Genomic DNA, 22,561 nt, shown 5'->3' with positions numbered 1-22,561 from the left:
TTGTCAGTATTTCTGTACATGGTAGATTCTATGGGTTGCTGAGTATATCTGTTACTCTATAGAAGGTTTAAACTTCATGTGCTTGTAGAGAGTCCCAACTATAATGCATTCTTTGCCTTCCTCTAATCTCAGAACAGTACAGACTGCAAACAGAATGCAAGGATATAGTATGAAGGAAACAAAACACAAGGAAAAATGTAATATTTGATACTTAAATGTTCTAAGCACCAATAAGCCAACTCTAAATGATGCTACAGTTGAGATAACTAAATGTTGCTACAGTTAGGAAAAATATAATATTTGATACTGTAGATGTTCTAAGCACCAATAAGCCAGCTCTAAATGATGCTACAGTTAGGAAAAATGTAATATTTGATGTTGTAAATGTTCTAAGCACCAACAAGCCAGCTCTAAATGAAGCTATAAGTGGAAATCCCAGATTTCTCTTTCTTGAGTTTCCACCTTGTCTTCTAAGGAATAAATTTAGCCACTTTTTGAAGATAAAATCACCATAGGATCACCAAAAGCTATAGTTAGATAATTAGACATAAACAAGGGAGATAAGCATCAGTGATGGCAACAGAAAATAGGATGAATTAGTTATCAAAATGGGGGTCAAAATTTTGATACTCGGAGAATGCACATTTGGTATTTGCAACATGTACCATTAGTAAGGAACCCCTGTGCATTTTATATGTAAAACTGATTTGGGACTTTTTCTTGAATGTGAAAATTGAATCTCACATTATGCTTCTTACTGCAATTGGGTTGTTGGATGTCTGTTTTTGTTTGTTTGTTTGAAATGCGTACTTGAAAGCAATTGAAATGCATACTTGAAAGCAACCATAAATTCAAAGTTTCTTATCTACTTGTCCATTCCTACTGGCTAAGTGGTAGCACAGACTTAGCAGTTACTCCATTTGTTTCCAACTCAACTAATAGGGCAATTGTATAGCCAAATCAGAACAGATGCAACAAGATCTATTCAGATCATAGCCATATAATGCAGCTACCAAGTTATTTTTTTTTGGTGTTGTTGAGTTTGATACAGTTCAATATATGTCTCATTCATTGTCATTTATTCTGAATGTTATGTATAGGTGATGACTAGGTTGAAGATCTTGAAGATGAGGCAAGAACTTAGACTGGAGATTTCAGCCCATATGCCATGGATTTGTTTAATGATTTCAGAATCATTGCACAAGGCTGTCAAGTTCAAGGTAATGGAGACTTAGGGTATGAGGTGGTTGAGAGTGGAGATAAACATGTTGTGGATCTACTTAGAAAGAAATGTACATGTAGGATATGGGACTTGACAAGAATTCCATGTCCTTATGCCATTAAAGCTTTACTTCATGACAAACAAGAACCACTGAATGAGATGCATTGGTGGTATTCAAAAGAGGCTTACATATTGGTGTACATGCATAAAATACAACCTGTTAGAGGTGACAAATTCTGAAAAGTTGATCCATCTCATGCTATAGAGCCACCATAAATACATAAAATGGTTGGCAGACCAAAGATTAAGAGAACAAGAGAAAAGGATGAGGCAAGGAAGAGGGAGGGTTATGGAAGAATTCAAGCAAAAGTCTAAAAACGGCATGTGGGCACTGTAGTGCAACAGGCCACAACAGAAGAAGATGTCCTCTGGTAAAATAATTTTTCCTTAATTATCCAATGTTTACACTATCCTATTTATATGTCTAACTAATTTGACAATATTTGCAGCTTCAAAGAGGTGCACAAACAGTCCAAGATGTGCCTTTGTCAGCACCCCAAGCCAATCAAGATTTTGAATTTGGATCCATGCCCAACCCTGTCTTTAATGCCTCTTCCAGTCAACAGACTAGCCAACAATCAAGCCAACCAATTTTTGAAGTTGTTGGACCTTCAAAATCAAAGAGAAAAGGCAAGGACAAATGTAACACCTCGTATCTTAGAACTCATGTTAGACTCATAACGTTAGAGTTTTAGAGAAAAATTTGAAAGTTTGTACGTATTACGAAAGTGGTTGACCAGCCTACTTCGGGCACCCGTAACTCATTGATTAGTTGATAATTTGAGAAAACTTAAAACATGAAAGTTGTAGCCCTTTGGAATAGATTTTCAACGGTATCTTATGGAGCTCAAACAGAGCTCTGTCCTAAGAGTTATGCCTGTTTTACTATCCTTTGGTCGGAGCAGAATTTTCATATTTTGGGTTACGTTTTTAGCCTTTTTCTACTCGAATTGGGACTCCTTATTTTATAATTGTATGAAATAAAAATGTTCCTAACACTATTCTAAACCCTAAGAGACTATTCTTTTTCTCTCTACCTCCATCGCTAAAGAACCTAGACACTTCAATCTTGCAAGAAACTCATTCTTGCAATCAAGAAAAATCAAGAAACTTTCAAGAATTTAGTTTGGCAATCTAGTTTCCTAAGGTTTCCTCCAAGGTAAATATTTTAATGAAGAACCTTTGTATTCTACAAGATTTATCATTTATAAAGACTAGAATAAATCCATCCATCCCGTTACCCTATAAAAATCAAGAGTTGTAAAAAAGTTGGAGAAAACTCTAGTATTTTTCTATTGAGTTTCATTCCGACCAGCCATATTAATTTGGTGTTGTCAGATAATCTAACCGTTGGATCAAGCCCAAATTTTAATTTAGTGTTCATAACACATAAGTCTAAAATATGAACGGTGGAGATTGGATTTGGAGGTCCGGAACAGTACCCTTTGAGCCACAAACAGTAGCTACAAAAATCAGTGAAAATCCTCTCAAGGTTTCCAAATTCAAAGCTTTTGGAATTCTTCTTCAAAGATTCAGACTTTTCTTCAAGTTTTGGAGCGATTAAGGTATGTAGAGTTACTATCTACGTGTGGGAACATCATTATTCTTCCCCACGCCTCATAATCCATAAATTATTATTCTTTATGAAAACTAGGGTTTTTACGCCATGCTCATGATAACCCTAGGTCCATGTCTATGATTATACTAAGTATGAATTGTTATAATTCCATCATTGTGTTCTTAATATTTCTTTATGATTATTAAGAATCCGTCCGTAATCTATGAAAAACCCATATATCTCATTCCATGGGTTCTTACATGCATGTTATGTTATGATAAACTATGATATTTTTTTTAGCAAAATACTAACTTTTACAAGTTCATGTAAGCAAGTTATGATTCATGAAAACCATGTATAAGCAAGTTATGATTCATGAAAACCATGTACAAGCAAGTTATGTTTCATGATATATTATGGGCAGCAAGTGCCACTATTTTACATGTTCATGTTTTTGGGAGTTGCTTTAATTACCGAGGAGGGCTTCAGATAGCCTGAAACTACGTTGCCACCGTAGGATGAGGATTAATCCACTCATGTTAGGATGATTCTCATAATGACGGATCCTTTCATATTTTATTAAATCTCATGTTCCCTAGCAAGGATCGAGTGTTCGCGGGCGGGACGCAAGCACTGAACCATGGATCGGTTATAAGTTATTGCTCTCCCCGCTTATGATATTTTTACTCATGCTTTATATTATATATGTATTCATGTTCATGCTCATAACCAGGTTTCGGTTTCACGTTCGATTCTTATCTTTATTACTTTATGTCCCGTATTATTTCTTTCGCTTGCTTTACATACCAAGACATTCAATGTCGACGTCCCCTTTTATTGCCGGGCCTGCATTTCACGATGCGAACGATTTACGGATGACACATACGCTCGCAGGACGCATTCGTATCGCTTATTGGCGAGCCCCATCTCATTCGGGGTTTAGTCAACTCTTTGTTTTTTTTCAATTAGTTATGCATCTAAGGTATGCTGGGGGCCTTGTCCTAGTAAGTATGTTCTCCAGCAGACTCATGATAGAGGTTTCATAGACTAGACAAGTCAATTATGTTATGTTAGACATTCAGAGTCGTATAGCCATTTTGGCTTATTCATGTTATTTCCGCACTCATGTTTAAACAAGTATTTTGATCAAGTATTATGACTTATTGCATTTTATAAAGGCTCATCATATATTCACGTTATATTCCGCTCATGTTATGCCTCATGATGATTCAGCAAGCCATGTGGTTCGCTCGGTCACATGCAGTAAGGCACCGAGTGCCGTGTTTCGCCCAGGCCATGGTTTGGGGCGTGACAACAAAGCTACTGCACCTTCAAAGAAGTCTGCCAAAAATATTGATTTACCTTCAACTTCAAATAACCAACCAGTTTCACCTTCAAGAGTACTTGTTGATGAAGATGATGATGCAGAAATTGATGATGAGGATGAGCAGCCAATTCTTAGGCCTAAGGTGATATCTGAAGCTAAAACTAGGCTTCAGCTCAAGAAGATGCATCAGCAACTAACTGTTTCAAGAAAAATTGGCTTCAAGGGAGATGAGAATAGTGTGAGTAGGCCTACTAATCTTCCATACTCACCAAGAAAGTTGGGTTGGAGATACAAACCATGTGTGACCTCAAATCAGTTAGAAGTAGCAATGGAGAAGAAAATTGGGAAGTTGAAGGAAACGAGGGGAAAGCATTAGGGCATAAGTGACTTGGTTCAAGTAGTTGTTTCTTTTTAAGTTTTTCAATGTTATGTAATGGCACAATTAAACTTCATATTTTGCTATTTTTTGTTGTGAATCAGTCTTGGAAGTGGCTGTATTGATTCACTTCAAAAGTTTTTGGGTGCTTAGTTTTTATGGATTGGCATGTATTTCGCAAAATGTTCAACCACAAGACTACTTCATGGCCATTGACCTATTGTTGAATACATTAAACCTGTTGTTTCTTCTTTTTTGATCTTTCTTCTATTGGTATAATTTTGGTTTTGTGGTTTTGTGAACCTACAAAAAGTTCTAGCAGAGTAGCATGTAACCACCACTTGGTCATTTGCTTAATCTTTTATGGATTTATGGTTATATCATCAGGTTTCTTTCAAATAGAAGTATTTTATAAAGCATTCCTTGAACCAAATAGTTTAGCACCTGGCTTTGACCATTAGAATTGTGCAGTATCTTTACATGTTATTTATTTTGGTTATAACAGGTTGAATACAAAGAGCTTCTTAATAATCTTCTATAACAGGATCCATTTATTGGGGGCAACTTGCAATTGACGTATACAACTGGACGTGTTACTCCCTTACTTCTTGCAGCTTCTTTTGCTGGAGCATTGCAGCTATTCTGATTGTGAGTTTTAGACAAAGGTGAAAAGCAGACTCCAGCACTAGCTTGGATACGGTTTTGGTTAGGCCGACAAATTATTGGAAGTTTTTTTTTTTTTTTTTTTGAAATAACTAGCAAATACATTTTGTAAGCATACACATGACAGACAGTTATCGAAACTAAGTTACAAAGCTGTTTAATTTAAGTCTTGGTGCAGTTCTTAGTAAACTTGTATGCAGTAGTGCCATGAAGCCTTTTTTTCCTTGGTCTGCCGCAGCTCTGGCTTTTATCAAGTGGCAACTCATACCAAAAGCTCACAGATCCATCAACAAAAAGCCATGTTTTTACCAAGTGCCAACACATGCATACATATGCTCATTTCGGCATATGGAAACATAAACAGAATTACTACATCCCATTTAAATATACTAACAAAAAAAAAAAAATAGAACTTCCAAACTATTTGACACAATTTAACATATATATGCTATATGGTTTGAATGCAAAGTAATACAGTTTATCTTGAACAACTTATGAGCAAATGCAGAAATTCTTTATTAGTAACCAAAATACCAACATTACATCAATTAGTGCACAACAAATTTAGTGGAAATCAACACCAACTCACAAAAACTAACCTAACCAACCCAAAACAAAAACAAATAATGGCACTAAATTTCTGCATTTTGTTGGCAGCTATAACAACCAACAATTACACTACATAATCTTGCCAATTACAAAACCAACAATAATAACCCAAGACATTAGAAGCAAGCTTATCAATTGGTGAACTTTCAACTCCAAGTTTTCCACTTTCTTCAAATTTGAACTTTCAATACCACTATTCAACTCTAAGATTGACACTTTATCCTCCAAGGTAGAAACTTTCTTCAAATCGAAAATTTCAGTAACATCTATATCCTTCAACTCTGAATCGATGTTGGACACTTTGTTGAGTTCTTGGCTTTCAATACCACCCATACCCTCCGCGATCTTCTTCAAATGGTTTCTTCCTTCGAATTGAATCCAATTCAACTTTTTGATTGTGGATCATCGTTGACACATGAGGTGGAAGTTTACCATCGATCCAATCCCAATAACCACACGAGTTTGACCCAGGAAGGTGACATTTGTAAAATCAACGTCCACCATTCTCAAGAGTCGTAGTAGTAAAATGTCTTGCAATCAATCCGCATTTACAAGTACGGGACTGAACTTGTTGAGGAGAAGAAATAGAATAGGATGTGCTTGGTATTTAACAGAGAGAATGCAATAAACAATGATTGATTCGACGTGTTTACCGGACTTGTGTAGTTTCCTGAGTATGTTGACACCTAATTTTTGACCTCCCCTAATTTATTTTAATTGTTCAAAGTACTTGGATATTAAATGGGGTAATAAATGTTTTTAGGAAAATCAGGATGATTTTACAAGCTATCTGAGATAATAGTTTACCTTTACTGTTGGGTAAAATAATTTCTAATAAACCATTTGGAAATTACTTTACAACAATTAATGATGCATTTTAATAATTTCAAGCAGAAAATAATTATTTATTTGATTGTCCAAATTATCAGAAAGTAATCAGCAAATATTTACCCCATTTTAATTCAAGGAAATTGATTTGATTGAAATAAATAATCATTCTTACCCCCAAAAGTCTTATTTCTGGAAACTCCATTTATGTGGCCAATTCTCCATTTATGTATAATTAATTTGGATAATTAACTATAGCTATATTTGTAAATTTCTTATTATATGTTTACTTGTGGCTACAATTGGAATAATCAATTCGTTAGTCAAATGAGGCTATAATTGAAATAACAAAATTCATTGTTAATTCAATTAAGGCCATACTGGCAAATCCTTTATTTTGTGAAGGTCAGTCGTGTTTTTAATTAATTGCTTATGTAGTTTTAATTAATTTGTCTAGCAATCAATCTTTGCCTATTTATTAATTTGCACTTTTTTCCCTTTTTACATGTATATGCATTAATATATATTTATATTTGTATGCCATGTGTCTATATATATATATATATGACATATGCACGTATACATACGTAATGCATACATATATATAATATATCCGTATATATAAGACATATACACGTACACATATAGGATATATACATATATATAACGGGCCCTTTCCTTTTCTTTTCTTTTTTAAAATATAGCGGACCGAGTCCAGCCCAACAGGGGCCAGACCCGACCCAAGTCACGATCTAAGAGAAGGGGCCAAAGCTTCTTTATCGTTTTTTCGCCCAAACGTGCCCCATCTCTTCTTTTCCCCCTCTCCCCTCCCCCCTTTACCCTAGAGCCACTGAGAGAGATTCTCTCTCCTCTACGTCACACTCCTTATTTTGGCATGGTTACAGAGTGGTTTTGTAGTTTCTTCAGGTCTATGTGGCCATTTGAAGTAAGCTAATTAATGTTCTTCACCATTTTCGTTTTAAATCATCCAAACAAGGTATTATTTTGCTTTTGTTCTACTTTTTGTATCTTCAACGTTCAAAAAACCTGCAAAGCCTTAATGAGTTTTGTTGGCATATGTTTGAAATACTGAATTTTGATTGGTTTTTTATAAAACCTCTGGATCGATCTGTTGTTGACTTAAACTGGACTGTTGATATATATATATATATATTTATTTATTTTTTTACTGAAATCTCAACCCTACAATATGGAATTGTGAGGAGAGAACCTCAAATCTGAGGTTCATCCCACATTGAAACTCTAGGGTTTGGGAAATTTGGGGGATTCTTTAAATAGGGTCTCTATTTTCATTTGAAAAAAATAAAGAGGAGGAGATCTACACATCTTGCAATCTAAAATTTTGGCTTGCAAGCACTGAAAATACTTGTAGTTTCTAGCTTCTGCTTGAGACCTTTAATTGTTTCAATGAGTTTAAAATTTTAAATCTATTTCTTGGGTGTTCTTGTTGATTTGGGGCATTTGGAGTTGATTCCAAGTTCAATCTCTTCAAGGCTGCACATCAAAAAGGTAGTTTCCCATTTCTCTTTTATTCTTCGCATTTATCATGTGCTATGTGTTTCTTTATGGTAGTTTAGTTTATTTTTTATGTAGTGTTAGGATGTTTTTATTTTAGCTATGCTATTTCCTGCTTTAATTTGTTGAATGATTAAGTTTTATCTAGCGTATTGGTTGTTGATCAGTGTATATTGTTTAGAATTAGTCTTATGATCATTTAAATACATATGTCAGGTTAGTGTAATCTTGTTTTTAGTCCATGTTGTCTATAATAGACGCATTATGTGCTGTTTGATTTAGCTTATAAAACGCTAGTTAAAAATGACATTTTAAATGTCATTTATATGATCTATGCCTTTTTAATTTATGGTTGACATGTTTTTCCTGATTGGATATGCCCATTAGCTTGGTCCATGTTTGAATAGGAGAGTCAATTTTGCTTGTGGGTGTTTACAAAGAATAAGTTAGGCATGTTAGTTTAGTTATTGAGCGTGTGTGTTTGGTCATATGCTTGCTATATTTTGATAGCTCCAGATGTGGCTACAACCTGTTCTGTTGCATTAATCTTGAACTGTAAGTGACATATAAGACCTAATGAGAAGTGTCTCGTGTATTAGTAGGGAAATAAACTCAAAATGGGATCATTATGTGTTAAATCTGCTTTAGGATGTATTGTCTAGATGTTATCTTAACTTGAACATGATTGGTTGATCATTGTGTGCTATTGTTAAACTCTAGAAGGTATCATATGGGTGGCATAGTCAGACCCTGTTTATAACTAAGCTTGATTAATGCAAGGGTTGGGTTTAGTTGATTCTGTAAATGGCATGATCTATGTCAAAGCTGGGACTTGTGCTTTGGTCCTTAAACATGCGTGATCTTGGTGTGGGGAATGTAATTTTAGCATGTCTAAACATTATGGTTGACTTATGCTACTGTTTGGTTATTATTTTTCCCTTTGTTGAAAGCCATGCTTATGTTTGTATAACACAAACTTGTACCCCTTTTCTACGCTGTTTTTAGTGACAGCCTATTGAAGGGTCATGCTTGTCCCTGTTTGGATCATGTGAAATAGTGAAATATATCAAGATGTTAAGCTTACTGTCTATATATGTTAGTCTCATATGCATTGCTTGATCTCTGTCTACTGTTTTATATTGCTAGTTCAAGTACCCCTTTCCTGAAATCTAGCCAAGGCAGTTTTGGCCATATAAATATGTGTATTGTATAGTATACTCTCATGTAACACATTAATAGGGAGGTTTAAGTGGTCATTAAGGATCAAGCTTAAGCCCTCCCCGGTGTTTTCCATGCCTGGGGTTCAAAGAAACCCCTTGGATTTTGTGCGGCATCGGGAATACGGGGGTAAAAGCTTTCCTATATTGACCATTTAAAAAATCCCTATGGATGTGTGTGATTATGTATACCAAAGATATACATAGGTATATATCCATCTCTGTTTTGGTTAAATGTTAAAGCTGTTTAAATTTTGTACTTGTTTTGGCCCATTCTATTTGAATTTGATTATCTGTTTCAATGTTTGCCTAAGTGTGTATACATGATATTAATTTCTTATCTTTTTATTTGGGAACCCCTTTTTTTGCATTTCTGGGTCATTTCTTCTCAAATACAAGGATTGGGCCCGGTGTTCGCTATTTGCAAGGGAAGCCAATATTTTTTATTTTTTTTTGGAAGGCCCAACCATGGGTGAAAATGGTGAAGGCCCAACTATGGGTGAAAATAGTGTTAATGGGTGCGGGTAGCCCATTAACTAGATTTCTTTACCTTCTTATTTGATTATTTGATGTATGGGTTGTAAAATTAAACCTTTACTATTAGTGAAACCCTTATGAATGTAGAACTTAGGATTGACACTTAGGCCTCATTTGTTTGCACTTATTGGAGGTCCTTAGGCTATTAAGTTCATTTGTTTGCATTAAGATCTAAGCACTTATTGGGTCTGAATAGGTCTTAATCATTAAGATCTTAAACCAAGTCTTAATATCATTAAGAGGTATCCACCCCCAACCCCACCCCTCTACCTCAACCCCACCCCCACCACCCACCCTCCACTCCAACCCCACCCTACCACTCACTCTCCACTCCAACCCCCCACTCCCCACCACCCCCACTCTCACTCCCCACCTCCCACCACCAACCCCATTCCACACCGCCTCCACTACCTCCACCCCTCACCCCAACCACCCACCACCCACACACCCCTCCACCTCCACTCAACACCCACCACGACTACAAATCATCTCCACCATTACTAGTGAACATAAGTGTTTCATTTTTTATCAAATAATATTTTATTTTATTGTATTTATTTTCTGATATTTAGTTATTTTTTATTTAAATTGTATATTTATTATGTTTAAACGAATACATTATGCACATTAAGATGTTGAAAAACAAACAGTCTTAATCATTCAGTGTTCAGACCTAGAGACAACATCTTAATCATTCAGATGTACATTCAAATTCAAATATTTTAATCTTAATGAAAACAAATGAGGCTTAGTTAAATAGGTAATTAAACTAAAACCAGTGCAAATCTTTTTCTTTTTTTTTCAAAATCTTGACTCGTATAAAACCGTTTTCTTTATGTGGGCTTTCGATCTAAAAAATGATTTCTGAGGAGATGATAGATGTTTGCTAAGTATAAACTGAGGTATTAATAATTTGTGTAACATCAAGAGACTGGACCTTGTGGAAAATAGACTTTTTCTTCTAACTACGAGTTCTGTTTTTACAAAGTTGAGACGTGTTTTGGTCAAAAGCTAAATCCGGAAATTAAGTAGTCTTTCCGAACTAAAAATGGTGCCTTTGTAAAGAAATTTGGGGTTAGAGATATAGCAGTTCTACATTAAATTTGGGCCAGGAAGCCCATAATTAATGGACTTAAATGAGACATTTTTCTGATATTGAACTTGGATTAAAACTGGATACATTTTGGATCAGAGTACTTAAATTTAGACCGAAAATTGTGGGCTTTAGACCATTTTGTTTTGGACTGATGGACGGAAATTGTAACATTTGGGCCCAAAACACTTTGGACTGAAAAAATGGATGTTGGGACGAGTAAGAGGCTCTGATGGATCTGGGCTGTGAATATCAAGTTAACTTATGGGCTTCACTTAAAATTGGACTTAAAGCATTTGTGATTTCTATTTATATGTATCAAAGCGGGAATATATCCCATATTTTCTATATACGGTATAATAAAAACCCGTAAGTACTAAACTCATTTCGTCAGGACTAGAATAGTAGTGACTCTACTCGAGAGCGATCCCGGGTGTGTCCTAGTCTGAAAACGAAGTGAGTTGAACACTTGCGTGGATTTTCAAATCAAAACCCTCTTATTTATAAGGGGATTTTTTGCCGAAATTTTCTAAAGTATATGATGATATGAACATAAAGATGCTATCTTTTTTGCGAAAAATTTAACACATAAGCAAATAAATAAACCTTACACTGAAGCTCGTAGGTCAACCGTATTCTACGGATCCTTAATAACAAGGTGCGTAAAACCTTCCCTGGGATCACCAGAACCCTTACTTCGATCTCTGGTCCAAAAAGACTTTTTTTTGGTCTGAAAAACTCTTTTAACCCGATTTTCCTTTTGAATAAATTAAGTGGCGACTCTAAAACACTAAATATCCAATTTAGAGCACCAACAACCTCGGATTACTTTTATGCCTTAACCCGCATAAAAGCGAACTATAACAAAGATTCTGCTTCTTCGTTCCCAGTTACTGTTGCTTTCTGTTGTTTGAGATCAATATCTATGGCATACACTCCTAAAAAAGGAAACAAAATTAAATTTTCAAGAACAAAAACATGAAAATTTAAAACTTTTAACCAAATACAGAAATTTCAAAACATGATATTTTTTTCATCAGACAAATTAACTAGACCGTGTCATGAAGCTCAATAAGAGAAATTAAATGAAAGAAGAGGGTATATATTTGAGAAGGGGGGTAAATAACTACCAAGTACTTGTTGTAGAATTTTCTTGACTTTCCTTTTGCAGCCTTCGCAGTGAACGAAAACTTTCAAGACCAATGTCTGTAGAAAACTAAGAAGAAATTTGAATAATTTTCTAAGAACCCTAGTAAGAAGATGAGGAAGGGTTGGAGGGTTCTAAATCGATTAAATGAGGGATTTAATTTTTTTTTTTTGGGGGGGGGGGGGGGTCGGGCCCGGTTGAAAAGTTAGATGGGTTGATCCGGTCAACTTAGATTAAATTTAATGAGTTTAGTTAATTATATGGGTAACCAATTAAATAATGCCACATGTTTAATGAGATGGGGCTGTTAGAAATAAGGGTATATTAGATCCAAAAAGTGGATGACGGGGGTATTTGGGGGCTCAAAGGTAGATAGAGGGTATTTTAGCACTGATTTTAATAGTTCGAGGGTATTTTAGGCCCTTTTCCGTTTTAAGTTTCTACATATTACAGTTGTAAGTTGAAAATTTAACTGGTTCTCTTTTATCATACTTTATGGTGCGAATATATTTAAGGTTTGTTTACTTTGAGCATTGTAATGACGACTAAGGATTACTAAGCAATTGACATTTTAAAATGATTTAGGGATGAAATGGAAGCAAAGGAAGGAGAAAGGGACCTTTGCTGCTGGAGAATTGAATATTTTTCTTCCATGCCTACACCCTTTGAAAGCTAGAGGCTGCCTAACGAAAATTTGGAGTGAACTATAGTAGAGAAATTACTCTAGAAATGTATTTATTGGTTTAATTTTTTTCCTTTTGAAATTAATTAGCTAATTTGATTTTGCTTGATTTGTAATGACAGAATTCCAAGCTATTTAATTCAATATTCATGTTCTTAAACCTCACTCCCAATATTCTTTTACAATTCATTTGGATTCCTCTGAATTTGTGCCTCTTATAGTCTCTCATTCCCAGTTCTGTTACTCCCTCCGTTCACTTTTACTTGTCACATTTTGACTTTTCACGCTGTTTAAGAAACAATGATTAAGATAGGTATTTTACCACAATACTCCTATTAAATGGTGCGTACAATAGACCCTTGTGGTCCGGCTCTTCCCCGGACCCCGCGCATAGCAGGAGCTTAGTGCACTGGGCTGCCCGTTTTACCCCTATTAAATGGTGTATAATTATATTAGAGTTGGGAAAATGATTTGAAATGAGTAATAAATGCTAAAGGTAAAACAAGAATTTTTTTTTGTCTTACCTTGATATGTGAAAATTGACAAGTAAAAATGAAAAACTATAAAGGGAATAGTGGACAAGTAAAAGTGAACAGAGGGCGTACTATTCTTTTCAGATTACTTTAAATTGTTGAAGTGTTCTTACCATTTTTAGTTTTACGCACTCGACTTAATAAATTCTTAGGGGTCATTTGGTGCATGGTATAGGCTGGGATATTCCAGCACTAATTTTTTGTATCGTATTTGGTAGGAGGTATAAATTTTAGCTACCTACCAAACCACCACTTACAGTACTATTCTATTCATGTACTTTAATCGTTAATGGATATACACAAAAGGAAAAAGAGAAAATATATTATTACATTAATTTTAAAATGATCTCCAACTTAACCCAATTTTAGACCATATTTAAGATTTACTTTAATTTAAGTTTATTGCTTGAGATTTACTTTATTTTTTTATATGTATTCACTTTTCTTGTATCATGTATCTAATAAGTTTGGGGTGTGTTTGGTATTTGTGGAAAATATTTTTTCCAAAAATATTCCACGAAAAATGTTTTCCCAAAAAATAGACCCTTAAAAAAAATAGGTCACCAGCCCATTTTAGCCATTTCAGCCCAAATAAATTTTGAGCTAATCTCAGCCCAACCCATTAATTAGCTCAGCTCACCATTTTGACTTGCCCAAATTCAGCCCAACCTGCCACTTGACACCTCTACTTAAAGTAAGAATAATTTAATTTCATTCATTTTTCAATATTTTTTGCATGGTTTAATATGAAAAATATCTACAAAAGTATCTTGCATTACCAAAGCTTTTAATTATTTATATTTTATTTGTGAGTTAACTTTATTAATTTCATCATATAATAATATTGTAGCATTAAATATTTTAGACATTTAATTAAATATTGTAATATCTTTTTGCAAAATATAAGTTAGCTAATTTGGATTCAAAATAATTTGAAAAGACGTTATCGTGGTCAGCTGTTAGCTGTATTTGTCCTTTCATTTCATTCATGTAATTAGCTAGAGACTAGAGTTCTCTAGGTACTAAGTCAAATTTGTGGTAGATTATCACACACGACTTATTACGAGCAGATTTTTTTTTTTTTAAAAAATACAAATTTAAATTCTAAATAAAACAAGTCTATAAATATATATTCCATCTGTCTCCCAATTTATATGATATTTTTTTATTCTTCGAGAGTCAAGCAGGAAATTTTTTTACCGCGATTTATTCGAAGACCTTTTAGATATTTTAAATTGTTAATTTGGTGACTTATATTACTCCCCCGTCTCCATTTAAGTATCTTAATTTCTTTTTTGATTTGTTCCAAAAAAGAGTATCTCTTCCTATATATAGTAAATTAACAATTCAAATAGCTTACCTGACAAGTTTATAACCATAAGATTCAACTAACTTTTTATTACTTTATACATCTTTAATTTAAGGCAAAAAGATTTAAAAGTCTCTCTTTATTTCTTAAACTTCATGCTAAGTCAAACTAAGACACTTAAGACCCGTTTGGCCATAAGAATTATTCACTTTTTTCCTGAAACTTTTTCACTTTTTTTCAAAAATTAGTGTGTCCCCATGAAAATTTCAAATACAATTTGAAGTTGTATTTGAAATTTGAAAAAGAAGAAAAACTTGCTTTTCAAGTTTTTTTTCACAACCAAAACAAGAGTACATTTTAATAAAAAAATATTATTTGTAAAAATTATGGCCAAACACAATTCCAACTCTAAATTTTTTTTTTTTTTTTTTTTATTTCTATGGCCAAACGCCTACTTAAAATAACACGGAAGGAGTACTTTTTATATTTTTTTTAATTTAATTTTTAAATATGTAAATTATTTTATAAAAAATTTAAAGATTATATCTATTCGAACAGTATCGCACAATAAATTGGAACAGAGGAGCAATAATTATAGTAGGGACAGAGAGAGAGAGAGAGAGAGAGAGTAATTAATTATAGTAAGACTCTTCGCAGTTCCCCAGCAAAGCAGTGAGCAAGCACTTCATCAGTCTCCACTCCTCGAGCATTATTACATTACACCTCAGTTTCATTTCACCATTTCTAGGTGTAAGTAATGCTGCAGCATTGCCGACATTAACAAAATCCGAATGGGCAAGTGTCATCATCATCCCGGCGGGAACAATGTTCCCTCTTCCTTCTTCCGCCGCATGATCCTCGACGCCCTCCGCTGCGGCGGCGGAGGCAGAGGTCACAAGAAGCGTTCTCCTCCAGATCAGCCACCACCCAGATCTGAATGTGAATACAAGAAACCTCCCGGATCCGACAACAAGTTGTCGGATCTCTTGAGGTTGTCTGAGTTGTCAGAGGACAACGAGGAGGAGGAAGACATCGGGCGTAAAATGCAAATGTTGGAGGAGTTGAAAAGAGTAGTGAAATGCTTACAGAGTAGTGATAGTAGCTGTGTTTTGGATGGAGCTAAGGAAGTACGTCGACTTACTAAGGATGATTCTCAAGCAAGAACTAACTTAGCTTTGCTTGGTGCCATTCCACCACTCATCTCATTACTTGATGATTCACAAGATTCCGTTTCTCACATTGCCTCTCTCTATGCCCTCCTTAACCTTGCTATTGCCAATGATCCGTAAGTTTTTTTTTTAATACCGCATTTTGCATTACCGATTTTTGTGATATAGTTTGAGGACCCGTTTGGCCCTGAGAATTTTTCACTTTTTTCCGGAATTTCTTTTCACTTTATTTGGAAATCCGCATTTGGCCACTTTATTAGGAATTTGGAAAACCACAAAAATCTTATTTTCGCTTTTTTCATTTTCAATACATTCAAACAAGCAAATATTCTTTGCAAAAAACTATAACTAAACTCAACTCCAACTTCAAAATTCCAAGTGAAAAATATTTGGTTTTCGTGGCCAAACGCCTACCAAGTTTAACAAAGAAATAACGGTTGACTTTTGAAAATTGTGGTCTAAAACAAGATATATAGATTTTTGTGTGGCCGTAAAAAGGAGAAGTTCTAAGTTAAAATTATTTTTAAATATAGAAATGTATTATTCTTTTTTGAATAGACAAGTGTATTACATAAATTGAGACAGAAGAGTATTATTTTCTAGCCTAGCCTACTAGGAGTACAGATTAGTGGTAACTAATTGTTTGTTTATATTTAACTGTAGAAACAAAGCAGCTATTGTTAAGTCAGGGGCGATACATAAGATGCTTAAGCTAGTAACTGAATTCCCAAATCCAGAGGTAGCTGAAGCTGTAGTTGCTAATTTTCTTGGGTTGAGTGCTTTGGACTCCAATAAACCCATAATTGGTTCATCCGGAGCAATTGCATTCCTCGTCAAAACTTTGAAGAATGTGGACAACAACACAAATAATAGTTGTCAAGAAGACTCGTTGAGAGCACTTTACAACCTTTCCATCTCGCCATTGAACGTGTTCCCCATACTTGAGACTGATCTCATACAGTATATCATGAGCAAATTGGGAGATATGGATGTAAGCGAGAGAATTCTGTCCATTCTTTGCAATGTAGTATCAGTAGCAGCAGAGGCCCGGAAGGCGATTAATAGTGTACCGGATGCCTTTTCCATGTTGATTGACGTTCTGAGTTGGGCAGATGCACCTGGTTGCCAAGAGAAAGCATCATATATTTTGATGGTGATGGCTCACAAGTCATATGGAGATAGACAGGCAATGATTGAGGCTGGAGTTGCTTCAGCCCTGCTCGAATTGACCCTTCTAGGCAGCACATTGGCTCAAAAGCGGGCATCCAGAATCTTGGAATGCTTGAGGGTGGACAAAGGAAAGCAAGTTTCTGAAAACTATGGAGGTGGTGGAGGTGGTATGAGCGCCGCCATATCTGCCCCACAAGCTTCTACAACATATTCGTCGACTGTTCAATTGAAAGATCGGATGGAGGATGCTATGATGAGTGAAGAGAAAAAAGCAGTGAAGCAATTAGTTCAGCAGAGCTTACAGAATAACATGAAGAGGATAGTGAAGAGGGCTAATCTACCCCATGAATTTCTTCCTTCTGATCATTTGAAAACTCTCACAGCAAGCTCAACTTCTAAGAGCGTGCCATTTTGAGACGACTCAGTATTTGGTAGTTTTGAAATTTCTGTTTAAGGTATGGCTTTGTCTTGGCTCGTCTTTGATGCTGTTGTAGTTCTGGGATAACTATATGGCAGTATAGTAGTACTGGTATATTGTAAATTTTAGTATTAGTATACTACTATAATTAGTTAATCTTCCTTCCTGCTTAGTTTCGTGTTCGTGGATATCTACTACTGTTAGAGAGTTCGTACTCGAACTAGATTTAGTTGCTGTAGACCTCCCTTGCTAATAAAAAAGAAGTGGCATTGTTGTTGATCGGAATGGTATACATTTGCTAGATATTCAATAGTATCTGTTATGTTGTGGGAGATATTGCAATAATCTGTCTTTTTGAATTTTGATAATCTAGTTAGCCCTTGATTGTTTTTATGCAATTATTCGCTGAAAGAACTCATTGGGAGATAAAGAGTGAGTTTAAAACAAAAGTAGAGCTCATATTCCATGAGAATGGGTTTTCATTCCCTTGTATGAAAATTGCATACGAGGAGCAGGTTTAGATCCTGCTTCCAATTTAAGAATTGGTTGGTGGTGTTCCTAAATATGTATGGTAGGAAGGAAGCTTTGCATTTCCTTGTTTTTATGCGTGTACGACAACATCTGTAGTTTAAAAGAGCTGTCTGGTCCTGGAAATCTGAGATCTACCATGTCCAAATTTGACTTCGCTACCTAGATAAACACTGTCGGTGTCAAATGTCAATGAATGAGTTTGAATTAGTTGCCGGCACTAATTCCTTTAATTATTCACTAGAGAGGTTTGAGACTTCTCTCAACAAGCAAAGTAATATCTTTGTTCCAAAGTCAAACAGTACAAAATTATACATCTTTGTCGTTTGGTTGATTTTGGTAAAAAAGATGTGCTATATAGCTGTCAAGTTTCCATAACTAACCTTCAATATTACTCCCTTAAATTGGCATAGATAGATGTAGGACATCTTTTTAAATTTACACGACAGGACTAAATATCCATGAGGGAAAAAAGAATAACTAACAAATTGTTGGTCTTGACTCTTGAAAATTAAATAGTTTTTCTTAAGAAGTCAATTGCTGGTGTTTGGTTATAATCAAAAGGATAAACATTAATTTCCTCAATTACAACGCAAGTCAATTTACTTATAACTATCTTAAATCTTAATTTTAACTTCATATTATTAGCACTACAAAAGGCATTGCGTTGTTGCTTGAAAGTTTGCTTCAAAGGAAGTTACATAATCTTACATATAGTTGCAAGTGTCGGATAAGTAAAGTTTGAGGTCTAGCAAATAGGAAGCCATGGTGGTAGAGTATTTTATTTTATTTTCTTTTTTCTGAAACCATTAGTTTAAGTCCGTTTCATAGTCCCCTTCAAACGGTCCATTTTAAACAGTACAGTACCTTACTTGATGAGTTCCAGGTCCTGTTCATGGTCTCAACAAATATATATTTTTTCTTATTAATCTGACAATCTGAGTTGATTATTTTTTGAGGCAGCAGCAGGGTGTCTTGTCATTTTCCTTGGCATAACATACTCCAGCTACCTAGTATATTACTATTACTATATTTTAGAAATGACAGTAAGGGTGTACGAACACTGCAATGAACAATTGTACAAAGAGTATTGTTAATTGTCCTATAGAACTTGGGCTTATCTCGTTGGCAAACGAATTTGTTTTGCTTCTACTGTGGACATGTGTATAACGCTACTGGTAGCAAGCCACGTGTATTCTTCATTTTCCCCCAAATGAACCAAGCTGCTTTCTCTTTGTTCTGTCCCTTTGCTTCTCTAGAGCATGGAGGATGGCAGCTTGGAGGAAAGTGGCCTCTGCCCTTGCCTTCTGCCAAACTCGAATTATTCATCGTGATCTAATTCCGGCGAATATATTGTTTGATCATATTTTTGCCTATAAAATTGGTGGCGTTGGCTTCTCAGCCATGATAAATTAAGAGGTCGTGTTAGTCCACCCTTACACATCAAGTTACGGGTCATGTTGGATCACTTTTCTGCATAGACTCTGAGTACCAAAGGACTGGATTGATCTCTCTCTAAAATCTAACATTTATGCGTTTGGGATGGTTGTCTGAATTATGCTTGGTTTTCTTATGTTTCTTCATGGTGTGTAGTGAGTGACCATGTAAGTGGTCGATTCTATTTCTTTTGAGATTATTTATTAAGGATTCATTCTGCCTCTGAAATTCTCTTGCATTTGCGCTTTAATTTATTTCTATTTTTAGTTCAGTATCGATGATTTTGGGTATTTGATTTAGGCATATATGGTTCTTTGTTTCTTGGTTGATTCTGTACAGGTATGTGGTTATTTGTTCAAATGCCAATATGAAAATTTTCTACTTAGGTGTACAAAGTGCTGCATCGTTGGGCATACCAGGTTCACCAGAAGCAAATTTAATACTTACCAAAAAAGGGAAGAAATTTAATGCAACCAAGATCGTCTGAAAAACTTGTGAGCATGAGCTCTCCTTATAGTCTGTAAAACCAGCGCAAAGAGGTTAATCATTGCACATTCAAATTTTCATATCGAGGATGCTGCATGAGTCAGCTTGTGTTTAATTGTGCAGGGAAGAAACAAAAAACTTCTATTGTTTCTTTAATTTCATTCTTTAGTTGACTCTTTTATTGTGTAGAGATTCTATTGCTAGTTTTGCTGATGTTCAAGTTGAAATTCCAAGTAGAAGGTGTTTACTGTGCAAAGAGATTAAATTGTTCAGGTCGGGGATTTACGTATATGCTTGTTTAATCATTGACCTGTGAATCTGCCCGTCGAGAAAGTATGGTCATTCCATATCAAATGCTTCTCCGACTGTGTCTACTACTTTCTTGTGACTGACGGTGCTGATCTCATCCTAATGTTTTTGTAGCCGGAGTTCCAAATGTAAGTTAATTTGGCATGGAGATAAATTATGATATTCTCACCATTAGTTAACTAGCGTTGATTCTTATATACTTGTAAGTTGGTTATATGTCTGATCTGCTATTTAGTGCAAATGAGTTGTGTTGAATCTGTTCATTCTAAAATTTTGTATCCTGAATTCTATGACGCTAGAAGGTATCTATAGCTATTCTCCCTATTGTTTCAAAGCAAGTATTTAAAGGTCTCTCAGTTATTCCTTTAATTATTGTAGTAACAGATAAAGCTAGGCTCACATTAAGGTATAAATTTATCAATACTGCTAATTCTGAAAGAGAGATGAATACTGCTAACAGAGTCTTTTGCCTGCACAGTCTATGAGAGGTATACATTCTCTTTGCCTGCACAGTCTATGAGGTATACATTCTCTTAGCTGGGAGTTTCACTCTTTTGCTCAAGGATACTGATTTGTTGACAGTATCAGCACCATTTATGATTATTGGAGTTATGATGAAACCTTCGAGCTACTATCTACTATGGATTGCATCCTGAAATCTGCTATTTTATCGCAAAATATAGTGTCATTATTTTGTATTTGCACTCTAGGAAGTATGGAATCAGAACAAGATGCTCCAAAGCCTATCTTTTCGCAATTAAGGGAAACTGATTATATTCTTAATAATGATGACATTGCAGCTTCACAGAAAGAAATAAAGGTATGGCAATTGAAAAGTGAAAGAATTCTATGCATTTTATAGTAGCTACTGTTTAGCGTTTCCTTTAACTTCCTTCTTGCGGATGAAATAACCAAAGGGACTTTGTTTTTTTTTTGTTTTTTTTCTTTCTTTTTTTTCTTTTTGTTAGTTAAAATATGAGGTATTCCAGCAAAATGGGAGTGGTGCTTGTGAATGAGGTAAAATTAAACATGATGTAGTGCCTCAAAGTGCCCTGTTTGTCATGGTATTTATGGAACAATGAACATGAACCATTTTACATGTTACTTTTTCCAACTATTCTGAGTCAACTTTCCAGAGTTAAGAGTTGATATTCAAGTCAACTTGGACCATATATGAGACCAAATTGGAGACTTGAAGGACATTATAATGCTTTGGAGGCATTATGCCAAATGGAGGAAAAATACTTGCCGAGAAATTATTAGGAGGAGAGTGTTTGCTGGTACACCTGGTTTATCTCCAACTATTTCCCCTCATTGCCTGCCATTGGCCTCAATAATAGCAGGATACTCTTCTTGACATCCCTGCTTGCTCAGGGCGGACGGGTTGTTGTGTTTTGAAATATGTTGTACCCTTGTGACTGTCAATTTAAGCTATAACCAGAAAAAGATTTCTTGGGTCATTTTGTACTTAGCAACCTTACAATCACCCATGGAGACTTCATCGTTTTGCTCTGCTACTTTCAGTTTTCCTTGGAATCGCTGAAGGATGCGCCGCCATTGCGCTCTATCCATTTAGTTTAGTTCATTTTCTATGTTGCAGCAGCACCGCCAAGTCCTCCTGAGGTCCAGACATCACTGACTTGAGCAGAATATGCAATACCAACCTACAAAACAACTGAATAACAAGCACTATTGAGCAACAATAGAGTTCAACAGAACGCAGATAACGGGACAACCTTACACCATTCTTATGTCCTCTTTGGCGCACACATATTGTAGAGAAGAGCCATATTATATCCATACCATGTTGTAGAAAAAACACTTCTGATTACGGTAATCTATTGACTATGTCATGGGCAATGTTTTCACTGCAATCGAAGGAAAACAAAATTAAATGCCTAACATGTCGGCCCCATTGTGAAAATTTGAGATCTACCATGTCCAAATTGGACTTCGCTGCCTAGATAAAATCTGTCAGTGTCAAATGTCAATGAATGAGTTTGAATTAGTTGTCGGCACTAATTCCTTTCATTATCTCAAATTCACTGTCAAGTTTTCATAACTAACCTTCATTATTACTCCCTAAAATTGGGATAGATAGATCTGGGACATCTTTTTAAATTTACACGACATGACGAAATATTCATGAGGGAAAAAGATTAACTGACAAAATCATTGGTCTTGAAAATTAAAATAATTTTTCTTAAGTCATTTGCTGGTGTTTGGTTATATAATTAAAAGGATAAAGATTGATTTCCTCAATTACAGCAGAAGTCATTTTACTTATAAGTTAACTATCTTAAATATTAATTCTAACTTCATATTATTAGCACTAAAAAAAGGGATT

General features: G+C 35.1%; 2 protein-coding genes across 4 annotated transcripts; both read left to right on the top strand.

Annotated features, from left to right (window-relative positions):
• Nucleotides 1-1,337: 1,337 nt before the first annotated feature.
• LOC132066661 (uncharacterized) lies at nucleotides 1,338-4,699 on the top strand. Its single transcript, XM_059459915.1, has 3 exons — nucleotides 1,338-1,653; nucleotides 1,732-1,924; nucleotides 4,161-4,699. Exons 2-3 carry the CDS (start codon nucleotides 1,810-1,812, stop codon nucleotides 4,541-4,543), a joined length of 498 nt encoding a protein of 165 aa, XP_059315898.1. The 5' UTR covers nucleotides 1,338-1,653; nucleotides 1,732-1,809; the 3' UTR covers nucleotides 4,544-4,699.
• Nucleotides 4,700-15,308: 10,609 nt separating this feature from the next.
• Nucleotides 15,309-20,118, top strand: LOC132067371 (U-box domain-containing protein 45). 3 transcript variants are annotated; one of them, XM_059460575.1, is made up of 3 exons: nucleotides 15,309-15,982; nucleotides 16,530-17,491; nucleotides 19,806-20,118. In XM_059460575.1, exons 1-2 carry the CDS (start codon nucleotides 15,489-15,491, stop codon nucleotides 17,449-17,451), a joined length of 1,416 nt encoding a protein of 471 aa, XP_059316558.1. In that variant the 5' UTR covers nucleotides 15,309-15,488; the 3' UTR covers nucleotides 17,452-17,491; nucleotides 19,806-20,118. The 3 variants fall into 3 exon arrangements, with proteins under 3 accessions (XP_059316558.1, XP_059316557.1, XP_059316556.1); XM_059460574.1 differs by having other exon boundaries at nucleotides 19,759-20,118; XM_059460573.1 differs by lacking the exon at nucleotides 19,806-20,118 and having other exon boundaries at nucleotides 15,310-15,982; nucleotides 16,530-17,733.
• Nucleotides 20,119-22,561: the final 2,443 nt, after the last annotated feature.

The sequence above is a fragment of the Lycium ferocissimum genome, chromosome 8 (assembly GCF_029784015.1).
Source record: "Lycium ferocissimum isolate CSIRO_LF1 chromosome 8, AGI_CSIRO_Lferr_CH_V1, whole genome shotgun sequence".
NCBI lineage: Eukaryota > Viridiplantae > Streptophyta > Magnoliopsida > Solanales > Solanaceae > Lycium > Lycium ferocissimum.
This window is presented reverse-complemented; position numbering and strand designations above follow the sequence as displayed.

Coding starts and splice junctions, on each gene's coding strand:
- LOC132066661 (XM_059459915.1), top strand. CDS start 1,810: ATGCCCAACCCTGTCTTTAATGCCTCTTCCAGTCAACAGACTAGCCAA. Junction 1,925..4,160: donor GAGAAAAGGCAAGGACAAAT/GTAACACCTCGT, acceptor GTGACAACAAAG/CTACTGCACCTTCAAAGAAG.
- LOC132067371 (XM_059460575.1), top strand. CDS start 15,489: ATGGGCAAGTGTCATCATCATCCCGGCGGGAACAATGTTCCCTCTTCC. Junction 15,983..16,529: donor CTTGCTATTGCCAATGATCC/GTAAGTTTTTTT, acceptor ATTTAACTGTAG/AAACAAAGCAGCTATTGTTA.